The following is a 23,025-nucleotide window of genomic DNA, read 5'->3' as shown; positions in this document are numbered from 1 at the left end:
CATGTGAGGTCAGTAAATAATATCTGGAGTGTCACGACGCACCGTCACAAATCTGATTGATTAACTCGTCTGCGTGTCACTAAATAACCATGAGATGATTTTTTTTTTCTTTCAACTGCACTTACTCTGAAAATGAATGAAACAAAATGAAGGATTTCGTCACATACTGTCGGGGCTGATCAGATGTTAAGAATGAGAAGCATGCCGGGGATGAAAGGACAATGAATTTTGGGTTTATTATAAAGCGACACGGCCTCGTGGGAGGTCCTGTCATGCTTGTGTGATTATCTCCTGCCTCACTTGTTTGGAACAAAAGAGCTTTTTTGGTTGTGCTTTTCACCACAAACTTAATTACTGGTAACTTAACTCCCAAAGATCAAACATACAGTAGGAACAAAGTGCAGGAGCGAGTCTGCTGATATCGGCTTTGTCGGTTTGTTGAATTTGGCTGCTAAAAGAAACTTAAACTGGATTAGTGTAATAAGGATGAGAGCTTTAAGGGACAAAGGGACAAAATGTGAGGCAGGCGTGGATTACTGGATGTGATCCAGAGGATTTCTGTCATCACTGCGCTCTGCAGAGCAGTGAGAGAACAGTCGAGCATCACAGGAAGAACACAAAATACAATGAAGCCCTTTATCCCCGTTTTTCAAAGCCACTGCTCGGGAACACAAAGCAAAGGCCGAGCAGCAGAAGCTTTGACTCCTGCACTCCTCCCATCAGTACCCTCAGCTGATGTAAACGACAGCTTCTGCATGCGAAAGTGCATCTTCAGGTCCTGCTGTGTGACATCAGCAGACAAACCAGAACAACCATGACGTGATGTCAGCAGTAACAGACTGTACAGCTGCTAACGGCGCACTGCAACAGAATTCAAGAGGTCCACGGGTTAGATGTGAGGCGTTCAAGGGTAGCTGGCAGTCAGTACAGTAGGTGATGTTACACTGCGAGCTGTTATAATGGATCAGTGATGCTCACCTGGACAGCGACCTGCATCAGGATCCTGAGTCATGTGACACAGCGAGAGAGCTGTTCCACTGAAATGTAGCTTATAATTTGCCAGATAAGCCAATTAAATCATGAAATGTCAAAAAAAAAAAAAAAAAAAAAGGTCAGTAGACAAACGATGATGATGATGATGATGATGATGATGATGGTGTTGTTGAGGAGAATAGTTATTTCGCCTTCTGTTTGTTTTGTGATATATTTCATTTTTCTGGATTTTTGGTTTCATATTGAAGCTCCACATTCATTCAGTTTAAAGTGTTTGAAAGGTGGAAGCAGACAGGTCGACGGGTCCGGAGCTGAGAAAAGAAAATTCAACGTACGGCAACTCGGTGAAGGTGATCAATGCTCTTAAATCACTCGTACAAGCCTCTTAAAAACAAGCCTGTGAGTACGAGTGGTTTTCACATTAGGATTTTATTTCGTTTTGCCTAAACTGATGCACTGAGTCTCTTACATCACTCAGCGAAGCTCTGATGGTAAAGCAATTGAAAATACTCCGATCGATCCTGTGGGAGTAGCCTGCGCTACCATTTCACTGTACAGTACAACAAAGTGCCATTCACACACACACACACACACACACACACACACACACACACACACACACACACACTGATTACTTCTTCTCACAGAATATCGGGTTGGAAGTCGTCTCTCGAAGGATCAAATGGGGAGCAGACCGTGTTTCACTGCTGCTTTCTCTCACAACACTCGGCCTTCGGCTCGCGTGTCCGTCCCCCTGAAAAACATCCTCCTTCTCACGGCCTCCACTCGGCCTCCACTCGGCCTCCACTCGGCCCATCAGGCTCCAGCTCTCTGTAGCTCTCTGTTTCCACTGTTGGCTGTTTCATCACCTCTCAGTGACAGTGAACGCACCGCATGAACGTCTCTCCACACAGATCACGGCAGCGTCACTCACTCAGTGTTAATATTCACTAAGCACATGGCAACAGATAATATTAATAACTTCATGGCTGTGAGGAGGGTCTCTTCCTGAACTTGAATCCAGCTCTGTGGACGGTGAAGCATCTGTGAAACCTGTGACAGATGTGAGTACAGCCCTGTGAAGCGCTCACATCCTGGAGTTCTGGTTTGATTTGAGTGATTTTTCTTCCTCAGGTCTCAACGCTTTTACAAAAATCTGCTGTTTGTACTTTTTCTTGAGAACAATCAGAATTTCATGTGTTCTTATCTTTATAAGCTGATTTTATTCGCTGAGAAACTTATAGAATTTCTTCAAAGTGCTGAAGCAAACGAAAGAAACGAGTGCTGCTGTTTCCTGAAGTTTACAATCATCTGCAGCGAATTTATTCATTTATGTTCACAGGCAACACTTAGAGGCAGTTTGATTGATTTAAGGTCCTGAACGTCACGTTTCTCAAGCAGTCTGAACAATTTAAATGATCTGGTGTGAAATCGCTCACTATGGTGGACAATTAGCGTTTTCCCCTTAATTTATTTTGACATCCAGAACATCTGTGGAGCATCCTGCTAATAAACATGTCAAAGATTAAGAAGATAAAGAAGGAATCTTACGGTCCAGTTCATTGATGTGGGACCAGCATCGATCCAAGAGCATAAAATCTGTTTCTCACTGCTTCTTTGCTCCGCTCACCTGAGGACTCCTCCGTCCACAGGTGAGCTAACTCTGCATGAAGAGGTGGAAGTTGGCTCGGGTGAACTCCTGATGGATGGTCTCTAACAGGATGTCGGCCTCCTGGCCTCTGTCCATCCCTCCCTCCCTCTTCCCTCCTCCTGCTGCTCCTCGGACGGATGGAGGCGGCTGGAGCTCGGGGGTGTAGGTGAAACTGAAGGGCGTGCGGTAAACCAGGCCGTCCAATCGGATGAGGGACAGAGGGATGGTTATGATGCGGCGCAGACAACGCCAACCATCAGTGAACACGGAGACGTCGGGAACGACGCAGAGCAGAGATTTGGGAGACCTGAGAAGGAAAAGAAGGAAATTCATGACAGCAGGTATTTTTCCAGAGGAGCTCAGAGGACGGACAACGACGATCAGCTGAAGGTCAAGATCAGCTCAACCAATCAGCTTCTGCTGGACGACCACGCTTCAAACATGGACGCTGCTGCAGAGAAGCTACACACTGTGAAACATGGAGGCTTCACACACACGTTCAACCGACAGAAGATCTGAACAATCAGACAGTTTGAAGATCAGAGTCACTGATTCAGAAACATGGTCTCAGTCTGCCTTCAGGTCCTGAGACATGCTGCTGAGCAACGGACAGAAAGAGTTCCTGTACAACATGATGAAGTCACAATGAAGCTGACCTTTGACCTCTAGAATATAAATCACTTCATCATTTTATCCTGTGAGACATTTGTGTGAAATTTTGTCATAATTAGCATCTGAGTTATTAAGTAAATACGTGTTTTATCAGGTCAGAGTGACCTCAGAGTGACCTTTTGACCACCAACATCTTCACATCCAGAGAACAGTACAGACGGACAGACGGACAACCTGAAATCATGATGCCTCTGGCCACAGCTGTCTCCAGCATGGAGGCATAAAAACCAGCAGCAGCATCCCTGAAAGCTGCTGTGTCGCATTTTGCACATCAAATAATAAAGAAAACCCAGTCTGCGGGTTTCTTGACAGTGAAGGAAGAGATCTGTGGCTTCAGCAGAGAGGATGAAACACTGAGCGTCAGTCAGTTCGAGTGCGTCTGTGGCCAAGACTTCATCACAGATCAGTTAATGACTCCGACAAAACAAAGTGAAACTGTGAAATTGTGAAAATGCTGAAAAATAAACTCTGGAAGTAGATAATTAGGATAATGTCATAGACTAAACAGAGACGTGTGGTTGATATGAAAGACTGGCGAGCAGCAGAAGCTTTGAATTCCCTCTCATAGCGTATTTCATTCAGCCTGAACTACACCTCTGGCTCACATGGCAGCCCCGGATCAGGTTCCTAATTGGCTGCAGCTCCTCGTACAAACAGCACATTGTGGATGACTGTGTTACATAAATACGGCTTTCCTCTGCGCCGCCGAGCTGCTGCTGATGGGAGGAATATTTGCAGAAGCCGGCGGCGAGCCGCTCTCAGCCAGAGCCCCTGACTTACGATGCCTCAGCACTTCAGGTGTGGGGTCTGAGGTGGACTCTGACGTCAGAGAGCTTGTTTGGCTTCGGGATGCGTCACATGAGATTCTGCGAGGAGACGCCTGAATGTCGACTTTCTGCTGCGCCGTCTGTGACTTACAGATTGTTTCCTGAAAGCCGAGCTGAGCTCAGCTCCTCCTGATGCTGGAAGATAACATAAGCTCCTTTATGCTTCTCAGGTCTCAGCTTGACTCCAAAAAACAGACGAATACAGAAAATATTGGAAAGTTCAGCAAACTGAATCTCATGACTGTCGAGATTATTTTCAGTCCAACTCGTTGGTAAAGGTTTCTCTCATCGATGACGTCCAGAATTAATCCTGAACAAACGAGGAGATTCTTCTCTCAAACGAACAAAACTCTGAAAATGAATAAAGTCACTGAATTAATTAATTATTTTATCAGTCAGCTGAAAACGGATCTGCAGCTAGCTGTTAGCTTAGCTTAGCATAAAGACCGGAAACAACTAAACTTTTTTTACATTTCAGTTTTTGCAGGATTTACACAAACGAGATATAACGTGTTAATTAGTGAGCTTCAAAGGTGGACAGAGCCAAGCTAAGTCTTTCCCCCCACTCTGAGTCTTTGTGCTAAGCTAAGCTAACCAGCTAAACATTTTCTCTTTCTACTGTGAGTGAGCGGATCAGACGGGAGTGTTTTTGGTGTTTTATTTAGTGTTTTGTTGTTGTTCTGCAGTGTTCTGAGTTCAGCAGAGACAACATCAACTTATCGTACTGGAACATATTTTGACATGTTGGATTTCCTGTATTTTCTGATTCATGCAGGTGAGTTGTGCATCAGTGTTTTTGGACAAGCCAACCCAAACTTAAAGCCATCTTTTCCTAAAATACGCTACGATGTTCTGCAGGACAGACTGCAGTCTGCTGTGCTTTATTGAAATTCCTCAAAGAACTGCAAAATAGCAGCTTTCGATTTCGGAGTCGAATGAATTTGGGTCAAACCTGCTTGGTTGCATAACATTTGGTGCTAAAGCGCCACTTAATGTACCGTAAAACCAGCTATTATGAGCCGCCGGCCTCGCAGAGCGGAGCAGTCTCACTTAAACCAGACTGAAAGTTGAAGCTGCTCAGCTCCACACCTGGACCGTCTGCGGTGAGGCAGCGTGAGAGCGAACGGCACGAAACCGTCATAAATGAGAAAAATAGGACAAACCAAAGGGATCATTAAAGCAACACATCCACCTAAAAACAGAAGCTCAGACTCAGGCCGTAAAGTGAGGAGAGCACTCTGAACCCAACCAGGAATAACACATCACACATGAACGCGACGTCTCACCTGTTTTCATGAAGGCTGGTTTTTGTATCAGATCAGTAAAAGTATAACGACAGCTGTTCTGTCCACAGGTTGTGTTGGATGTTTGTGTGTTATTAGACCTTTCTGGGTCTGTGTGATGCTGCTGTGTCTCCTCTCCTCTTTGATCTCCTCTGAACTCACTTGAACATCGTCTCAGTCTCGCTGTTTCCAAACCAGACTTTGAGATGAGGGCTGAAGTTTTCTCCGTGGATCTCCAGCATGGCGACGTGTCCTCCGCCATTCACCTGCAGCGAGACGCATGGACGTTTGTTTTTCTTACTGCAGCCGCCCCGATCACATCACCACATCCCGTTACCACGAAATAATAAACCGACTTTAATGAAACAAACTCAGGTGACAAAATAATGAAGATCCAGTTTGGAACATCTGGCAACAACACACCGATTATAAAAACTGATGTTTTTCTGTGGTAAGTGACGACTGTGTGTGTGTGTGTGTGTGTGTGTGTGTGTGTGTGTGTGTGTGTGCAGGTGTGTCTTCGTACCTGTCTGCTACTCTAACTCACCTCTAGCCCAGTGATAACAGGAAAAGGAGTGACGGGTGTCTGGATGCAGCCCAGGCCCTGATTGAAGGTGAATTCCACTGCTTCCACTCCGATGATGGTCCAGCAGGACCCGTCGTTCAGCACCGCTCTGGTGGGGTCTCTGACACCGGACGGGGCCTGGAGGGCCGGAGGGGATGGAGGACGTGTTTGGGGGAGTTTAGTGCTGGTAGGGAGGGACGGACAGAGAAGGAGCAGAGAGGAGGTAAAGGAGGGAGTCTCACCTGGTACTGTATGATGGCGTCGTTGGATAAACACAGGTAAGCATGTGGGTCGTCTCTGAACTGGAAGGCGCACTTGTGGAGCTGAGAAACGGGCTCATCCACGTCTAAGATGGCGTGCTGCTTGTTGACCTTCCGGATCACCTGGAAACAGGTGAGAAAAGCAGAATGGCCAGTGATAATCCCTCTGGTTCTTCAGGCATGTTTCCAGAACTCCAAACATCATCTGTGAATAATCGAGGGGATATCGACAGAATAACAGAATAATCCAGGAGGGCTCTGAGAGTGTCAGTGATTTACAGTCAAAGGGGCCAATCTACTGCACTTCTTACAGGACTCGCCTTTAAGAGGCAGCATCTCTGCTTCCAACATAAACAGACGAACTCACGTTGCAGACAGTCATGTGGGTTAGAAGAGATTTGACAGATTGAGTCACATTCATTACTGCGTGTTTAATATAAATAGCGCCTCGGCCTCTCGAGGGCAAAAACTAAACTTGTAGAACAATGAAAGCTCGGCTGTAACTGAGTGTCGAGGCTCTTCTGGCCTCTTCCAGCTCAGTCAGGTGCGTCTCAGATCGAGGAAAAAAGCAGCGGAGCACACAGACTAAAAACCAGGTGGTCTGCACGTCGCTGCAGGCGCCGCGATGAATTACTTCTGGTATCTCCTGGCCTTGAGCCCACGTCCTAAGCATTAACACACCCAAACACACCCTTTACTGCACCGCTCTCACAATATCAGAACACTCAAGTCTCATATTTGAGTCTGTCCACAGCTGCTGATCCAGCTGAACTCTCCGGTCTGCACATCCACCTTCACCTCTTCAGCGCCCAAACGCCGACCACAACCAAACAACAGAGCCGAGCTGCTCGTCACGCTAACGACTCAGCGGGGAAAACGTCCCCGTCTTCAAACAAACGAGCGGCGAAAGGCCTCAACTGCAAAAACACATCGAGGTGAAGTGTGTGCAGATACACCTTCACCATCGTGTTATGACAGCAGCTCCAAAGAGCCGGCTCAGCGCACTGGGAAGGGTTCTGCTAACACGTGAGAATGAGTAGAACTGAAAGTAGAGGACGGGCACACACACACACACACACACACACACACACACACACATCTGTAAAACATATAGCACCAGAGCAGCGATTAAACCTCGGCTTTGTGGTTGAAACATTAGAAAATCAGACAGCAGAGCAGCGTGTGTGCACCTTTGTCCACTCACCTGTGGTCACACTCAGTCAGGGGGCTTGTTTTGGTTGAAGGGCTGCAATGCCAACACTACTTTAATTAATTTTTGACGGACAGATCAGCCATCAGCGCTGCACTGCACACACAGGCTGAGTTCAGAGAGCGAGATTTCCTGCGTGAAAACAACTAAAACCAAACTCTGACTCATCCTATGATAATTATCAATTGTTTTAATTAATTTAAAGGGTGAGCCTGCGTTCATCACTGCTCAGCTTCATTTCACCAATCAGATCCTGAACGCAAAACTGAGGATCAAAGAAAGAGTCAATCCATATTTCTTCTTTCTTCTATTTCTACTCTGTGATCATTTAAATGAGCTTCTGTTGCAGTGGGAGCCTGTTGATCTGCAGAACATCTATTAATGATGGAGGACACATTGAAGAATCTATAGCGATATATAAGGACGTTTAATGTCATAGAAGAAATTTAATATTTAACTCTAATTATGAAACGAAAAAGTCTGGACAAGAATCAGAATCAGAATCAGAATCAGAATCAGAATCAGAGTGGAACAAAGTTGGAGACAACTGATTCAAAAGAGGATAATAAAGGACAGTGTACAATAACACTGACGTTAGAGATCTAAGCATTCATTTAAAATCTGAATTCCTCAGAAAAACATTTCCATTGACATATCAAACATGTGAGCTTCAGTAGATCCTCATATTAAGTGTTTATACTCTATATTCAATCATCAGTGTGTTGCTTTGTGTGATCATCATCCTCACTGAAGCTCGTAAACGATCACCTGACACACCTGCTGACCTTTAGCTGGTTACACCTCTGCCTCCGCCTGATGGTGCTTTTTAAGTGGCTACAGCCATGCTAGCGGCTAAATGCTAACAAGCTCACAATGAGGAGCCCCCGCGGCTTCGAGTGAAGATGCCAAACATGGATCACAATGTTCCTGGTTTACAGCTGAACACCACTCATCCTGACATCCCTCTGCTGTCTAATCAAGGCAAAAAATGCAACAAACAATAACACAAACACCTAAACAACTAATCATGTTCAGCAGTTACCATCCAAACGCAGCTGAGTCTGATTAAGTTCATTTTGCAGGCACTTGGTCATAAATCAAAGTATTGAACATTTAAAAATTTCAGTCTGATGATGGCGCTAGCGGGCAGTGACAGTGAGTGCAGGATGTGCACTGTTTGTGTGTGTGTGTGTGTGTGTGTGTGTGTGTGTGTGTGTGTGTGTGTGTGTGTGTTACCATGGGCGGCAGAGCGACTCCAGACTCAGTGCACACTAACTGGACCACACAGCCGTAACAGACGAAGCCCTCGCTCAGCACAAAGTCCCCTTGGTCAGCACGTTGGTCCTCCACTACACACACACACACACACACACGCACACACACACGCACACACACACACACTAATATTATTACTATGACTTTTCTACCTACAAATGAATAAAGTGGAGATTGTGTGTGTGTGTGTGTGTGTGTGTGTATGCATGTGTGTGTGTGTGTGTACATGTACTTGCTGCAAATCGAAATGTCCTCACTCTGTTCATAAAGAACAGATTGAGGACATTTTGGGCCGTCTCATCTTCAAAGGTCTGTTTGAAGGCTCAGACTTGGTTTTAAGGGTTAAGTCAGACTTAGGTTTAGGTCAGGGTTAGAGGGAGGGGCTGGGGAACATAGGCGGCTATTAAGATGGTAGTGGAAGCTTAACTTCCCCAAAATTGTCACAAAAAATAAAATAAGATCTTCACAAAAAATAAAATCATAAAATTATATATTTTTTTCATTTTGTATTCTATTTTAGAAAGAGGTGGGAAATACATTAAAACACACATTTTAAGGTATTATTCATTTTGATGTTTTTTTTAAATTTTTTTTAATTTGTTTTATTCAGATGGTATTTGATTGGTTACTGCGTCATCATTATGTACACACGGTGTAGCTACAACACAGCGTACAAGCTAACGCATTTGCGTCGCTAACTCATTTTCACCATGGTGAGAATGAGTTCGGGTGGTGCAACTCTGGAAAATCTAAAAGCCGCTGCCTTGACTGGATTTCACCCAAACTTCACCAAAGTGCTTAAAATGGCGCTGTCGCCTCCAGCTGGGACCGCGACGTGTGACTGGATGAGGAAGACTATGGTACAGCAGAGACTGTCAGCTCTGTCGCTTCTGCACATCGAGAGTGACATAACTAACGAAATACAACACAAAGGCCCCGCGGCGGACGCTGCTTCATTAAGGTAAGAACAATGATTAATTAATTATTATGGGCTACAATAATAATAATAAGAATAATAAGAATAATAAGAATAATAATGGGCTACAACAGCAAAAACGAGTAGAGAATGAAAGGAATCATTCTGCTGCATCTCAGTTCGATGAACATGAGTAATAATATATGTATCCTCGTATGGGTAAAGCCTTTTTTTTTTTTTTTTGGTCCCATAGGTTCCCCATTCCTCCTGCCCTAGTGCCGCCAATGCTGGGGAATGCATCATGTCAGTGAGTGTCCTCACAAAGATAGAAGTGTGTGTGTGTGTGTGTGTGTGGTGATAGCAGCGTGTAGAGGGTGCAGACGGATGAATGGCTGAGGTTTGGGTTTGGTGGTGGGAGGTCCGTGCGCACCGTGTTAAATAAATAACCTCACAGATCGTCAGGCAGGCGTTTCCAGACGCGTTCAAGGGAAACGCTGCTGAGAAACCACTCGCACACTGAGTGCATTTATGCAGGGTGGCCCGGCGCTGAGAGAAGCCCTCTAGTGACAGGAGGGTACGCTGTTTGATGCCGCTGATAATCCCTCTCAGATTCACATCTCAGATATATGAAGGAATCATCGCCTCCCATGTTTACCATGCCGTGCAGGAAAACCTCCCAAACACGTCTGAATTTCTCTCCGTCCGACCATCTATGAAGTCTCTTGGCGGCCTCTCTTGTTTCAGGGTTTCGAGGAGCTGGAGTCAATCCCAGCATGCATTACCATGAGGTGAGGTACACCTGCTCAGGGCGCCGGATATCAGAAGGTTAATAGGAAGTGGCTGCACTAAAATGACTCAGAGCCTGTTTTTATCTGTTTTATCTGCCTGTCGTTACATGAAGACCAGCTTCTTCTACTTCTGTTCCTTTGGTTGGTAAACAGGCCATACGTGATGTCACGGATATGAGCATGTTCACATAAATACCAGCAGTAATGTTGTGCAGTGTGTGTTTGGTGGAGGCTGACTGACCACAGCTCGGTGCAGCACGGACCGACGTGGAGCTCGTAGTCCGAGCTAACGTGCTGAACGCTCTCAGATTCATGGACCGACTGACCACAGCATGACCTTCACTGTATGGCACAAGTCAGTGTGTGACTGTGAAGCTGTGAACGTACAGCGAACACACACACACACACACACACACACACACACACACACACACACACACACACACTTACCCATGGTGATGGTGAAGGCTGTCCACTGTCTGGCGCTGGCTATGAAGGCTCCTCTGTCCACCGAGAGGTAACGAGTGCTGACCGTCTGCGAGCGTAAACGGTTGAACAAAGCAACTCTGGAGCATGAGGAGATACACACTGACAACACACACAAACAGAGAGATACTGTGAAGACGAACACACACTGAAACACACACACAAACACACACTGTACAACAGAGCAGGGACTCGGTTGAGGCCACTTTTTGCCTGGAATGTGAATTTTAGTGGTACAAACATCACCTGCAACCTGTGAGATGTCCACAACACACACACACACACACACACACACACACACACACACACACACACACACACAGGGTCAGACTCTTACAGTAACCTGAGCGATCTGACATCACCTGATGTGCTGTCTCAGCTGTCAGCTCAAAGTGACGTCTAATTTTAGTGTGTGTGTGTGTGTGTGTGTGTGTGTGTGTGTGTGTGTGTGTGTGTGTGTGTGCGTGCAGGTTTACATGACTAAATAAGACTGACCCTGTGACCTGCAGTACAGGAAGTCATGACACATCACATTCAGCTGTCAATCACTCGCCGACGTCTCTGTGGCTTCAGGATGCTTCAAGCTACTGAAAGTCATTTAAACGACTGAAGCACTTCAGAAAAACATGTAAATTAGACGAAACTACAAGAAACAGAAACATTCATGTGATCATCTTCTGACAGAGTGACTCACACGGGCTGGTATTATATTACAAGTTAAACACTGTCTGATACTGGACTAAAGAATACTTCATATTTATGTTTCTACACAGTAAAAAGTATACTTCATTCTTGTTTCATGTCACAAAGGAAAAAAATCTAAAATGACTCATGAACAAATTACAATTAATTTTCACTTTCGACACTGCAGCAGTCTCATGTCTGTTGCACATGTGACCACACCCAGCAGTGATGTCACTGTGGACCGACACACCCCGGAGTACACCTGGTGAGACGTTTAGCCACCGGAGCTCAGGGAGAACTGAACCGCTGCTCAAAAGGAAAGTTCAACATTTTGGGAAATACATTAACTTCCACCAGAGAGTAAGATGAGAAGAAGCTACAGACAGGAGCAGGTTATCGTAGCTTAGCATAAAGACTGGATTCAGGGGGAAACAGCTAGCCTGAGTCTGTCCAAAGCTAACAAAGTCCAACTCATAGCACCTCTAAAATTAACACGTTGCATCTTGTTTGTTTTATCCATACAAAAACCGACATGTTGCAGTTTTAGAGGTTATGTGCAGGACTATTTCTTGACAGTAACTTCCAAAAGAAAAGCAAAAATGAGACTTTATTTCACTGCATGTTGGATGAAATAAATGATAAAATGTCTTTCTTTAACTGCCTGAAATGCAGCCCAGGATTGTCCATGAACGTGACTCACGGTCGGCATTCTTCATGGACTGTCTCTTCTGGGAGGGTTTGGAGATGACTTTGATCATCCGGCTCTGGAACGAACCCACTTCCTGTCTGTTGCCCAAGAAGAGTCGCAGCAGCAGGCAGAAATGCTTCCTCTTGTCCTGATCAGAGATGAACAGGGACTTGGCACAAGCAAACATCTGCTGGACAAACACAGACAGAGAGTGAGCGAGCGAGAGCAACAGGTTGCTTGCAGTCACATGACGTTAAATTCAGGTGGAGGGCAGAAAGTGGAAATTACGATGGATGCGATGGAGGAAAGCTCCTCGTGGTTTCTCGGTTTGATGGAACTGTAAACGACACAAAACATCAGTATTTGGAGTGTGTGTTAAAGTGCTTCCTGCCCTCCATCTGCAGCTCGTGCCACAACAGAAGAGTGACGTGACGTCATCTGCAAACAAGCTGTTCCAACAGTATATTTAAACCCTGAGTGGAGATGAAGCAGGAAATCACATTTAATCCGTGTTCAGATGGAGTGTCAGAGGATGCAGAGAAGCTTCAAACTCTTTGTAATTGAAGGTTTGTGATTCTTATGAACAACCATTTGTTAACTGGAAGACGATGTTTATTAAAAACAAGCGTCGTGGTGATTTTCACTGTTGGCGGTCGTACAGTAACGCAGACGTCAGATGGTTTTTCTTGTGTTCTCCCTCAGCCAGTCAATAAGGAAGAGGCCAGTGAACACACACAGAGTGTTTACAGCAGCGCAGCTCTTCTGTCAGACGTGACTGTTTGTCGAGTCAACAGTCGCCTGTAATAAAGATTTGACTGTCTCGTCTGGGTAAACACACACAGAGCGAGAACAGCAGGATCCCATCATTCACTCATCCACAGCCGGCGGTTTGACTGTGAGGTCACTAATCAACGTGAATCCAAGCTTAATCATCGTTAACGCTGGTCTGGTTGCAGGAAAGAACAACACAGCTGTTCAGTCTGAAGTTAAACTGAAGCTCAGGAAGAACCGGAGACTGGACCAACCACTCAGAAAGACCAAGGAAGCAGCGTGGAGCTGACGACTGAGAGACCACACCGGTGACACACTGAAGCACTGGTCAGTAACCACTGAAGATCTGTAGGAGGACGACTCCTGACTGTGACGCTTTGTTGGACCAAAGCAAACATGGACAGCAGCTTGAGCTGTGTGAGCAGCGACATTTGTCCAGAGAAGAAGAGAAAAGCTCAGAGTTTGGCTGAGAAGGTGAACAGACCAACTTTACAACACGGCCACATTCACACACAGCAGGAGCCGGGAATTGAACCACCAACCTTCTGAACAGTGGATGACTGCTCTACCTCCTCAGCTACATCCAACCGACCGACTGACCCAGACCTGAACAGACCTGGTCCCATCAGTCCTCATAGTCCTGTATCTCATTCATAATGGCAGCTGAACGGGCCCTTTCAGGTGTGATTGCTGCACCGTGTCAGAAATGCTGAGTCATGGTTTGGTGCCTCCTGTCACATCGTCAAACTTTGTTGGACTGATGAAGGCCATGAAGGCCGAGATACGCTTGAAACTAATTTGTGACATGAAAAGAAAGAGTGTCGTCCGAATGACGACACTCAAAGAAGTCCGACATCAGAGGGACTGAAGCGATAAAATAAATTATTTAAAGGGGAATAACGCAGTGTGTGGACAGGAGGTGTCAAACCCAGCAGACAGGTTAGCACTCGGCGTTAGATCAGATCCCTCACACACGGTTCTCTCACCCTGGAGTTCGGCTGTTGATCGAAGATCAGTTTGAATGTGTCTGCCTGCGACTGACTGGAGCTGTCCAGACACATGTAGCCACACACTCCATACACAGAGTCTCCATAGCCGGCCTCTGGAGGGAGAGATGAGGGAAAGAAGAAGAAGAGATAACAACGGAGGACAGAAAGACGAGGGAGGAACGTCACACTCAGATTCAAAGAACGAGACTGAATTCTTTCTTCTCAAATTCACTTGATTTTCGTTTCTCCACCTTTCAGACGGTCCTGCATGACTCTCCATCCGAGACCGCTGATGTAAACACAAGGAGGAGGGCAGAAGAACCTGAGGAGCAGAGCAGACTTCAACGACAGAACCAAGCATGAACATGAGCTGTGAGCTGTTCAAGTGTTTAGATTAAAAAAAAAAGAAGCTTTTTCTGGAGCGCAGCACTGAGGTCATCTGACCTTTTCTCGTTGCCGTAGGACTTCTGAGCGACCTTGGCGTGCAGGATGGTGACGCTCTGGTCGGCGTGAGCTTCTCTTCCTGGTGCCCTGGTTGATCCCAGTATCTGACAGCCTTGAAACCCCAGGTCCAGTCTCCTGATTGGACAGGAATGCTGTCAGTCAGTCAGTGGTGCGTTCACTTTCTTTCATACTGAGGTGTATTCACTTCATTTCTAGTTCAGAAAAAAGTGAACTAACTGTGTAGTTCATTACCACACTGTCACTCGTATCTGTACCTGAAACTCTACCAGACAAGTGAAACTTTTTGAAGTGGTGGGAAAACACTGAATGGCAGATGAGAGTAAACCTCACTCAGTTTGACAGCACACAGATGTCGTCTGCAGACACTCCATCCACCTTCTTAATGGACTGAGTAGCAGCGAGACATAAATAAAGACGTACCGCAGATAGTTTCCGATACGGTGACACTGCCTCTCTGACACGTTAAACAACAGGACCAGCGTTCAGCTGCTGCTTGTGCACTTTCTCCCACTGACACCAAACACACAAAGTCCAGTGAAAAGGACAACGACACCTCATTTCACATCAGACAGTTCACAGCTGGAGTAAATGAGCGGTTACTGTGTCAGACGCTGGAAAGTAAACCCAGTAAAAGTGATTATTGAACTGCTGGAACATAAAATATGGAGATAGAAAATATTTCTACGTCTGTTTGACTCATTTTATTTGTTGAGATTGATTCATTTTTTGTATCATTTGTTTGCTTAATTCATTCAAATTTACAACAAAAGTTCTTCCTTATTAAATTTGGGAGCTTTTGAGTTTTGACTGCAGCAAAGTGAACAGCAGGGAAACATTTAGGTGAAGCACCTGAGAGGATCCTTTGATTCTGATGGACGTGAGTGTTTACTGTCATTTTAAAGTTCTGCTCATCTGTGCATTTTTGTAAAGAGTCTTTATATATTTGTGCAAAAACAATTAAATTCTAACGCAAAATAGAAGCCAAATAAAGGCAATTCATTTGAATTTTTCATGTTTCTGTTGGTGATTAAACAGAAACACGGCGTGCAAACTCATCTGTGTGATTAGATTTCAGAGGTTCAGTTGAACAGAATGTCAGTGACTGAAGGAACAGAAGCCTTAATGGCCTGAGTGGCCCCGTGTAGCTCCGCTAACAATGGCAGCTGTCACATTAGCTGTTTTCTCTGGGCAGCAACGATGTAATGAGTTACTACCCCGCGGCCTGGAGTCTGGAATGCTCCTCATAATGAAGACCGCTGACACGAGAGGAGGAGAGGAAGAAGGGATGAAGAGATGGAGCTGAACTTTGTGACAAACCAGGAGAAAACTGTGTGTGAGAGCATAAAACAGGATGAAGACAGAAATAAACAAGTGCTGAAATGTCAGTCGTTGTTTAAAAGGAGTACTTCAACATTTTAGGAGAGATTTAGGTTTTATCAAACACTCATTCACACAGCTCATTCGCACACTTCGGTTTTTAATGATATAACACAGTGAGATTTTGTTGCCACTGGACAGAACCAGAGGTTTCCAGTCGTTATGCTAAGCTAAGCTAACTGGCTGTAGCTTAATATTTACCATATGAAAGTGGGATCAAGCTGAACTCTCACCAAGGAAGCAAATGAGTCAATTTCCCAAAATGTCAAACTATTCCTTTAAATCATTTCTAATGAAAAACATTAAAATGTAAACTCTCCTCAGATTATTGGACCCATGAAGACCTTTCAAAGCAAAAACAAAGGACCAGACGGCATGACCGCACCAAACCTCTCACCATGAAAACGCCTCTTACTGCAGCTCCATGTTAACCGAGTGAGGGTGAGTTCTGTCGCCGTGTCACGGAGAGACGAGCCGAGCTGCCCTCTGGAGCAGCAGGGGGCTCGCTTTAACAAGGACAACCCAACAACACCACAGTCACAACACAGAGGACGCACAGCTGATCTGACACTCAGGCACAAGTGGGTCAAACGGAGACACGAGGGTCCACGTTCCTCTCTGCTCAAAAACCCCAAACTTCAGGTTGAATCACACTGAGCCGAGTTAACTGAGAAATAAAGTCAATGCAGCGTGTTGACCACACACAACACGCGTCATGAGCTCCTGCCAGAGCTAACGATGCTCACGATGCTACTCCAACTCTGATTGGCTTACCCTGATATTCTTACCCTAACCCCAGTAGGGTGAGTCACGACTTCACCATCGTGGTGGCATAAATAACAACTGGCTTTGAGACGCAGAAATGACATCACATCAAAGCAGCAGCAGGGCTGAAAAATGAAGCTCAGAAGTGCCAAAAACTGCAGTTCCTCTAATGGCCACTTGATGCTGGTTCCAAAAGCCAGTCTGTCCCCATAGACCCCCATATTAAAAGAAGTAAACGTGTTTACAGACTGCTGTTCTGAAGCTAATTTCCCCGTTGGAGGCGGCTGTACGGTGGATAAACTTTTATATAACTCACTCATTTAGATTATATCAAAGCTTAAAGTTACGTATAAAATCAGGGGCACGGCTGCTTTGAGTGACAGCTAGAAAATTAGTTTCAGCAACCAGGCTTCATTCAGCTCCACCCACACTCCACCTCTGCTTATTCTTGGACTAGTTTGGAGTTGGGTGGAGTCGGGCACTGCCAGGATGGCGACTGTCACTGAGCTTCACACAAACCGGCGGCTGATTATCCTCCATGTTTTCTAAAGTTTATGTGCACATCCAGCTGTGAATTCATTTGCTGAGGCAGAAATAGGACAAAGCTCTCAGCATCAACGCTGCTTCTTAACATTTATTATTGTTGAATCTTGAGGCGTCCTGATATCTGAGAGCTTAAGGTTAAACTGCAAACCTCAATCTGTGTTCTGCAAAGCAACATAAGCTCCGTTAGTCCAGCTGCCTCCATGTGGACGCATCACGAACGACTGGACAGAAAACAAAGAGCAAACTCATGATTTGTCTGCTTCCAGACAAAACTTTCCTCTCCTCACGCAGCGGTTCATGGATCCAGAGGACAGCAGGCCGCTCCTTGTAAGGCAGCTCGGTGAGCTGCATGCTGGGTGTTTTGTTCATACATGAGGGGATCCACTGACCCTGCTCACTCTCCCCACAGTTCACAGTTCAGGGTTCATACTTGACTGGCTGTGTGTGTGTGTGTGTGTGTGTGTGTGTGTGTGTGTGTGTGTGTGTGTGTGTGAGCAGTCACCAGGGTGCCAGCAGTAGTCTAAATTAGACCTTCCCCTCTTCAAAGGTCAAAGGTCAGTGTGTCAGGAGCTCAGACTCTCAGGCATTTCACACCGGGAACACAGAATGGACAAAGGCAGAGCGGGGAGGGGAGGACAGGAATTCACCTCCCAAAAAGTGCATCTTCTGCTCCAGAGAGCGTTCTGGAAGCAGCGGCTTCGACGCGAGAAGTCGATCTTTGCATCCTGTAAAGAGTAACATTCACAGCTCTGCCATCAGACTGTAGACGCAGCCTCCGAAGTGGAAGCGCCTTTCAAATGCAGTCGTTCTAATGGCCAGCAGGGGGCGACTCCACTGGTGGCAACAAGACTTCCCATAGTATGTGAGCTTATGAGAAAATGACCCGACTTCCGTCCTGATTTTTACCTCAGTGAACAGTTTCCTAATGAGTCGATGGACTGGTTTCACTGGTTTCACGTCTTCTTACAAACAGCATGACGTCCATTTTGTAATAATGATCCCATTTAGAGTTCATGATGCAGGACATGCTTCAGCGGCTGCCTTCTGATTGACAAGTTGCTACCATGACGACCTGTCAATCAGGATGGAGGCGTAACGATGCGTATTGATGACATCACAGTTAAACAGCAGTGAACTTGTTTTCAGTGTTTTCATGTTGGAAATTTGACCTTTTACAGAGTTTTCATGTCATGAAAGTTAATTGTAGCAGTTTGATCTACTTTAAATACTAAACATACACTTAAACCTGGACTGTAGATTATAAAAGGACATTTTCATATTTGGCTGATGAGGAATCAGGTAAGATAAACCTGAAAAACAATATTTAAAAGCACGTTTTGTTTTATCTGTCTGTGGTTGAATGTTTTGTGGCGGTTCATTCTGAAATAATGACTTTTGATGGTATCAGACGGTCACCAACAGGCGTTAATACAATGAATTAAAACAATAAACTCGGACTCGTCCTCATTACGTCCCTACAGGCATCTTAAATGTGATGCGTCTGGAGAGATTTTAGAGGAAACATCATGAAATGCTTTTTAATCCAAATAAAACCTGAAGAGACGGTCAGTCCAGTCGTGGAGATCTCGCGACAAACGGTCACTGCAGCATCAAAGGGATGTTCCACCATCATATTTAAGTTTACGTAAATATTTCACCATTCAGACAGTTAGACTGAAACGAGTTTGGTCGGTGATGCCACCCTGACTCGTGCGCCACGACGCGCTCGGTGCGCCGCGGCCCCACCTCACCTCTCCAAACCCCGACTCTCACTCCCCGTTGTTCGGATTTCAAAGGCGAGGGGGGTGGGGTCTCTGCCCTCACAAAAACTTCTCCTCCTGCCATCTTAATACCTACACACCATCCCTCCACCTCATTCCACCAGAGTAGAACCGAGGAAAGGTCACGGAGCCAGAGACGCAGAGCGACCCCGCCGCGCTGAACGCATTTTCACGTCCAGGCGCGGATTCCACAGTGAGAGCTGCTCTGGAAAAAAAAAAGTTTGGGATAGACTCCAACAAACCGTGACAACACCTTTCCTAACCCGGGACATTGTGTGTGTTACGGGACTTTTTGTTGCGGAGGCTGATTAGCTGCTTTGCCTGCCTTACCTGTCCCATCCGCCGCTCCTCGGTGCGTCGTGTCCGGCCAGCAGCGTCCCCAGGTGAGTCAGCGGGCTGACCGGGTCGGGGGACAGAGGAGGGTGGTATGACAGAGCGCTGTCAGGCAGGGAGTATCCTGGCTGGTTCGTCGATGTTTCTGACAGAACGACATGAAAACAGAGAAACTGTGAGATCGCTTTAAAAAGAGATCAAATGACGGTGAAACAGATTCCACCTGAAGGCAAAGAGAAGCAGGTGATATCAAAGCACTGAGAGGTGGTGCAAATCGTCATCAGACCATCATCTGAGACGCTCAGTGTGAAAAGAAGCTGAAATAATCCGCAGAAAATGTATTTTGATTATTAGTCATTTGTGTCACTTTTCAGTCTAAAAGTCAAACCCTCATTGGCTCCGCTGTGTAAAATGTGATGATTTGCTGCTTTTCTGGGTCTGAAATGACAGTAAACTGAATATCTCTGGATTTTAGACTGCGGGTTGGACAAAATAAGACGGTTACATATGTCACCGTAGACTCTGAGAAACTGTGATCAGCATTTTCTCTTTTCTCTGACATTTTATAGACAAACACTGAAGTCACTGTTTGAGGAAATGTTGGCTCATTGATCTGTGATGAAACCAATCGTTCAGTTTAGCATCAGCTGCTTCTTAATTCAAGTCTTCAAGAGGTTTTCCTGAAGAATGTCCAAACTTGCAGCTTAAAGTTTAGTTTAGAGCCTACATATTCGATGAAGAGCTTGTTGTGAAGACGTTCATCTTTGTTTCTCTTACTGGTCTTGTTTCGGGTCATAAAGCAAAAAGCTTTTGCTGATTTCTGCCCATTTTTGGTGCATGAAACAAAGTGAAATCCTAAAAATGTTCACTGGAAATTTGATTTTTTTTCCCTTTAGTTCTACAAAACATCAGGGGAGGAAAATGTGGCAGGTTTAAAGTAGATGTGAGTGAGTGAGTGAGTGAGTGAGTGAGTGAGTGAGAGGGTGAGTGAGTGAGTGAGTGAGTGAGTGAGTGAGTGAGTGAGTGAGAGAGAGAGAGGGTGAGAGTAACGCTCTGGGTTCACACTGGCTGCCTGGAGGTGATGCTCTGTGCAGGCGGTCAGAAGCAGCAGACAGACAGACCGACAGATCAGCCTGGCTGAGCATAGAGACACGTAGACGGTCAGTCCTACAGGAGGACAGACAGACAGGCAGACAGACAGACAGGCAGTGCAGACCCAGTTTCACAGATAGATGGTGGACTCTGCTCTGCTCTGGGTCAGTCTTCATTCCTCTCTTAGAGTCAAACACAGTGAGCTTAACTCAGACCTTTAGACAAGTTTCCAACCAAATTTAGAGTAAATTTTAAATGAATCTCAGAAAAAAACTGGAAAAAAGCAAGTCCTCCAGTCAGGTGCCTTTAAACCACAGAAGAAGAAGAGAGAATGATGACCTGATGTGATTAAAAGCTCCAAAGCTCAAACGATGGAAACCATCTTGGATCTTTCCTTTCGCCTGTTTTGAAGCACACGTTCAGTTTGGGACTAAAAATGGGAAAGTTGGAAAAAAAATTGAAATATTGAAAAAAATAAATCAAATGTAAAGAGCCGTGTTTCCATGGTACCAGCCAGTGAAACCTGGCATTCAATGGTGGTTAATGGTGTGGAGCGAGTAGTTGAGGGGTTTTTAGAGAGCGCGGTAACTTGAAGGAAATACACGGCTCTGAGAGGTTTTTGGTTGGATCCTGGACCCTGACTGAGCAGGACTACTGAGTCCTGATCCAAGAGGCCTCAGGGTCTCAGCTCTGCACTGGGTTCAGGTTTCATGCTGCCTTTCTGAGCGGTTTGACACAGCTGCTCGGTCAGCCATGTTTTTCATCATAGAGACAATTCAGATTGACCCAGAATTCACTGCAATGCGTGCAGTGCGCCGCCTTTAGAGCCATCTAGTGGTGAGGTTGCAGATTACACCCAACTGAACGCCCCTCGCCTCACGCTCCCTATGGTGGCCACGAAAAACAGGAAAAAGGCAGAAGGCGCTTTCTGGAGGCGGTGCTTGGTTTGTCCATTCTGAGCTTCCGTAGACACACAAAGATATAATGATGTAATTTTAAACACAACAATTCTTATTTTCAGGTGATTAAACATAAATGAAAACATAATTTTTCAGTCAGTCAGTCAAAGTCTGTCACGGTGAAAGCGGTCGGCTCTGCAGGCTGATAATCAAGCAGTCGAACAGCAAGAGAGTCAGTCAGTCAACAGGAAGTCGGTGAGTGAGACAGGCAGGCAGACAGTCAGTAAAACAGTCCTGCAGTCAGAGAACTGCTAACAGTAGCAGAGTCGACATCTGGTTCCAATCGAAAGCTGCTAACAAGAAGTGCTGTGTCTTCATCTCAGTTTGGGCTCCAGCTGTCAGTCAAAACCAAGACCGCCTACAGTACCGACCACGAGGCCGCCGCCCGCCTCACCGCGCTCAGGACCGCTCTCCCGTCCGTCTCTTCCCTCCAGCGTGTTTGCTTTGTACCTTTTTGCTCTTCACGTTGCTGCAGTACGTATGAACATATGGTCTCCATCTGAGCCGCTGAGCTGATTTATTATCATCTCAGCGTGAATCCAGCCTGTCAATCAAACCTACAGAGACCACTTCGTGTGTGCAGCTCACACTTCTTGACCGAGCCGCCTCCGACCTCTGTCTGTCCACGTCTCCCCGCTTCACCTGCTGCTTTGATCTCAGTTTCCTTTTCAGCCTGAGCGAAGGATCACGTTCACTCACCCAAAATCACTAATTAAGAGCAAAATGCTGCGTTTCTCCTGAACTAAGATCCTTTAAAGCTTGTTTTAGTTCAGTTACCAGAGACAAAAAAAACTTGATCTTGTGTAGCAGGAATATCATTTTTGTTTTTAATGTTTATATACTTTTGACCATTTTGAAACCTTCGACGAGCTGAAGAGCAACAACAGCAGCAGAAACAGTAAATATCTCCTGTGGAGAAAGAGCAGAAAAAGACGCTTTGTGCACCAACACCGTCGAGTTTAAGTCTTCCTGCCGCTGACAAACTGAGGCACAGAAACCTTCCGACAGGACGCCAACGACAGGGTCAAATATCCCTCACCTGTCAGCGTTTCTCAACCTCAGGGTCACGACCCCGGCAGGAGGTCACAGGATGGTTATCGGGGTCAGATGATTGATAGAGTGAAAAAAGTTAATTAGATGTAATTACCTTGTGGTTTTAGACCTCACTTAACCCCTGCTTTACAGTCCTGGATGGATTATTTCTCTCTTTCTGGTTTATACATTAGTTTGTCAGACCAAAGCCTGGAGACCAGATTAAAAGTCCTTCCTGTCCAACAGTTTTGTGTGGACTGAGAAAACCAAATCTTTCTTCTGTTACTCTGTCGGTTAGTCCTCCTCCTCCTCCAGTCTGAACCATCTCAACAGCTGTGAAGTCTGGTTCAGACACTCATGATCCCCTCAGGATGAATCATCATCTCTTAGCGCCATCATCAGGTCAGAACTATCAATTTCACTTGTCCAGCACTTTGGTTTAAGACCAATCACTGACTTTCCCATCAGCCCCAGCTGTACCTTGTGTTCAGCGCTGATGAGCAAATGCTAGCATGCTAACAGGCTCAAAGTACTGCTGTGGTAAAAATGGCTTCAGACTTGCTTCACTTCGTCCTTCTGAAGCTGCTCCATTGGTTGACGTCACAGTGTTCATGCTA

The 23,025-nt window shown here is 45.7% G+C and overlaps 2 protein-coding genes across 2 annotated transcripts in view; one reads left to right on the top strand and one right to left on the bottom strand.

Annotated features, from left to right (window-relative positions):
- Positions 1 to 2,650: 2,650 nt before the first annotated feature.
- Positions 2,651 to 23,025, bottom strand: part of rbpjl (recombination signal binding protein for immunoglobulin kappa J region-like) — a 20,458-nt gene continuing 83 nt past the window's right edge. The window contains exons 2-12 of the mRNA XM_076745744.1: positions 19,323 to 19,470; positions 14,503 to 14,637; positions 14,310 to 14,380; positions 14,056 to 14,171; positions 12,311 to 12,485; positions 10,891 to 11,028; positions 8,698 to 8,810; positions 6,234 to 6,374; positions 5,974 to 6,129; positions 5,589 to 5,692; positions 2,651 to 2,951 (exon numbers count right to left, since the gene is read on the bottom strand). Coding sequence (XP_076601859.1) covers positions 2,651 to 2,951; positions 5,589 to 5,692; positions 5,974 to 6,129; positions 6,234 to 6,374; positions 8,698 to 8,810; positions 10,891 to 11,028; positions 12,311 to 12,485; positions 14,056 to 14,171; positions 14,310 to 14,380; positions 14,503 to 14,637; positions 19,323 to 19,470 — 1,598 coding nt within the window. The remainder of the gene's footprint in view (positions 2,952 to 5,588; positions 5,693 to 5,973; positions 6,130 to 6,233; positions 6,375 to 8,697; positions 8,811 to 10,890; positions 11,029 to 12,310; positions 12,486 to 14,055; positions 14,172 to 14,309; positions 14,381 to 14,502; positions 14,638 to 19,322; positions 19,471 to 23,025) is intronic.
- Positions 19,115 to 23,025, top strand: part of matn4 (matrilin 4) — a 23,938-nt gene continuing 20,027 nt past the window's right edge. Inside the window, exon 1 of the mRNA XM_076745733.1 lies at positions 19,115 to 19,375. The gene's annotated coding sequence lies outside the window, so the exon portion shown is untranslated. The remainder of the gene's footprint in view (positions 19,376 to 23,025) is intronic.

Source organism: Chaetodon auriga, chromosome 2, assembly GCF_051107435.1.
Source record: "Chaetodon auriga isolate fChaAug3 chromosome 2, fChaAug3.hap1, whole genome shotgun sequence".
NCBI classification, from domain to species: Eukaryota; Metazoa; Chordata; class Actinopteri; order Chaetodontiformes; family Chaetodontidae; genus Chaetodon; species Chaetodon auriga.
This window is presented reverse-complemented; position numbering and strand designations above follow the sequence as displayed.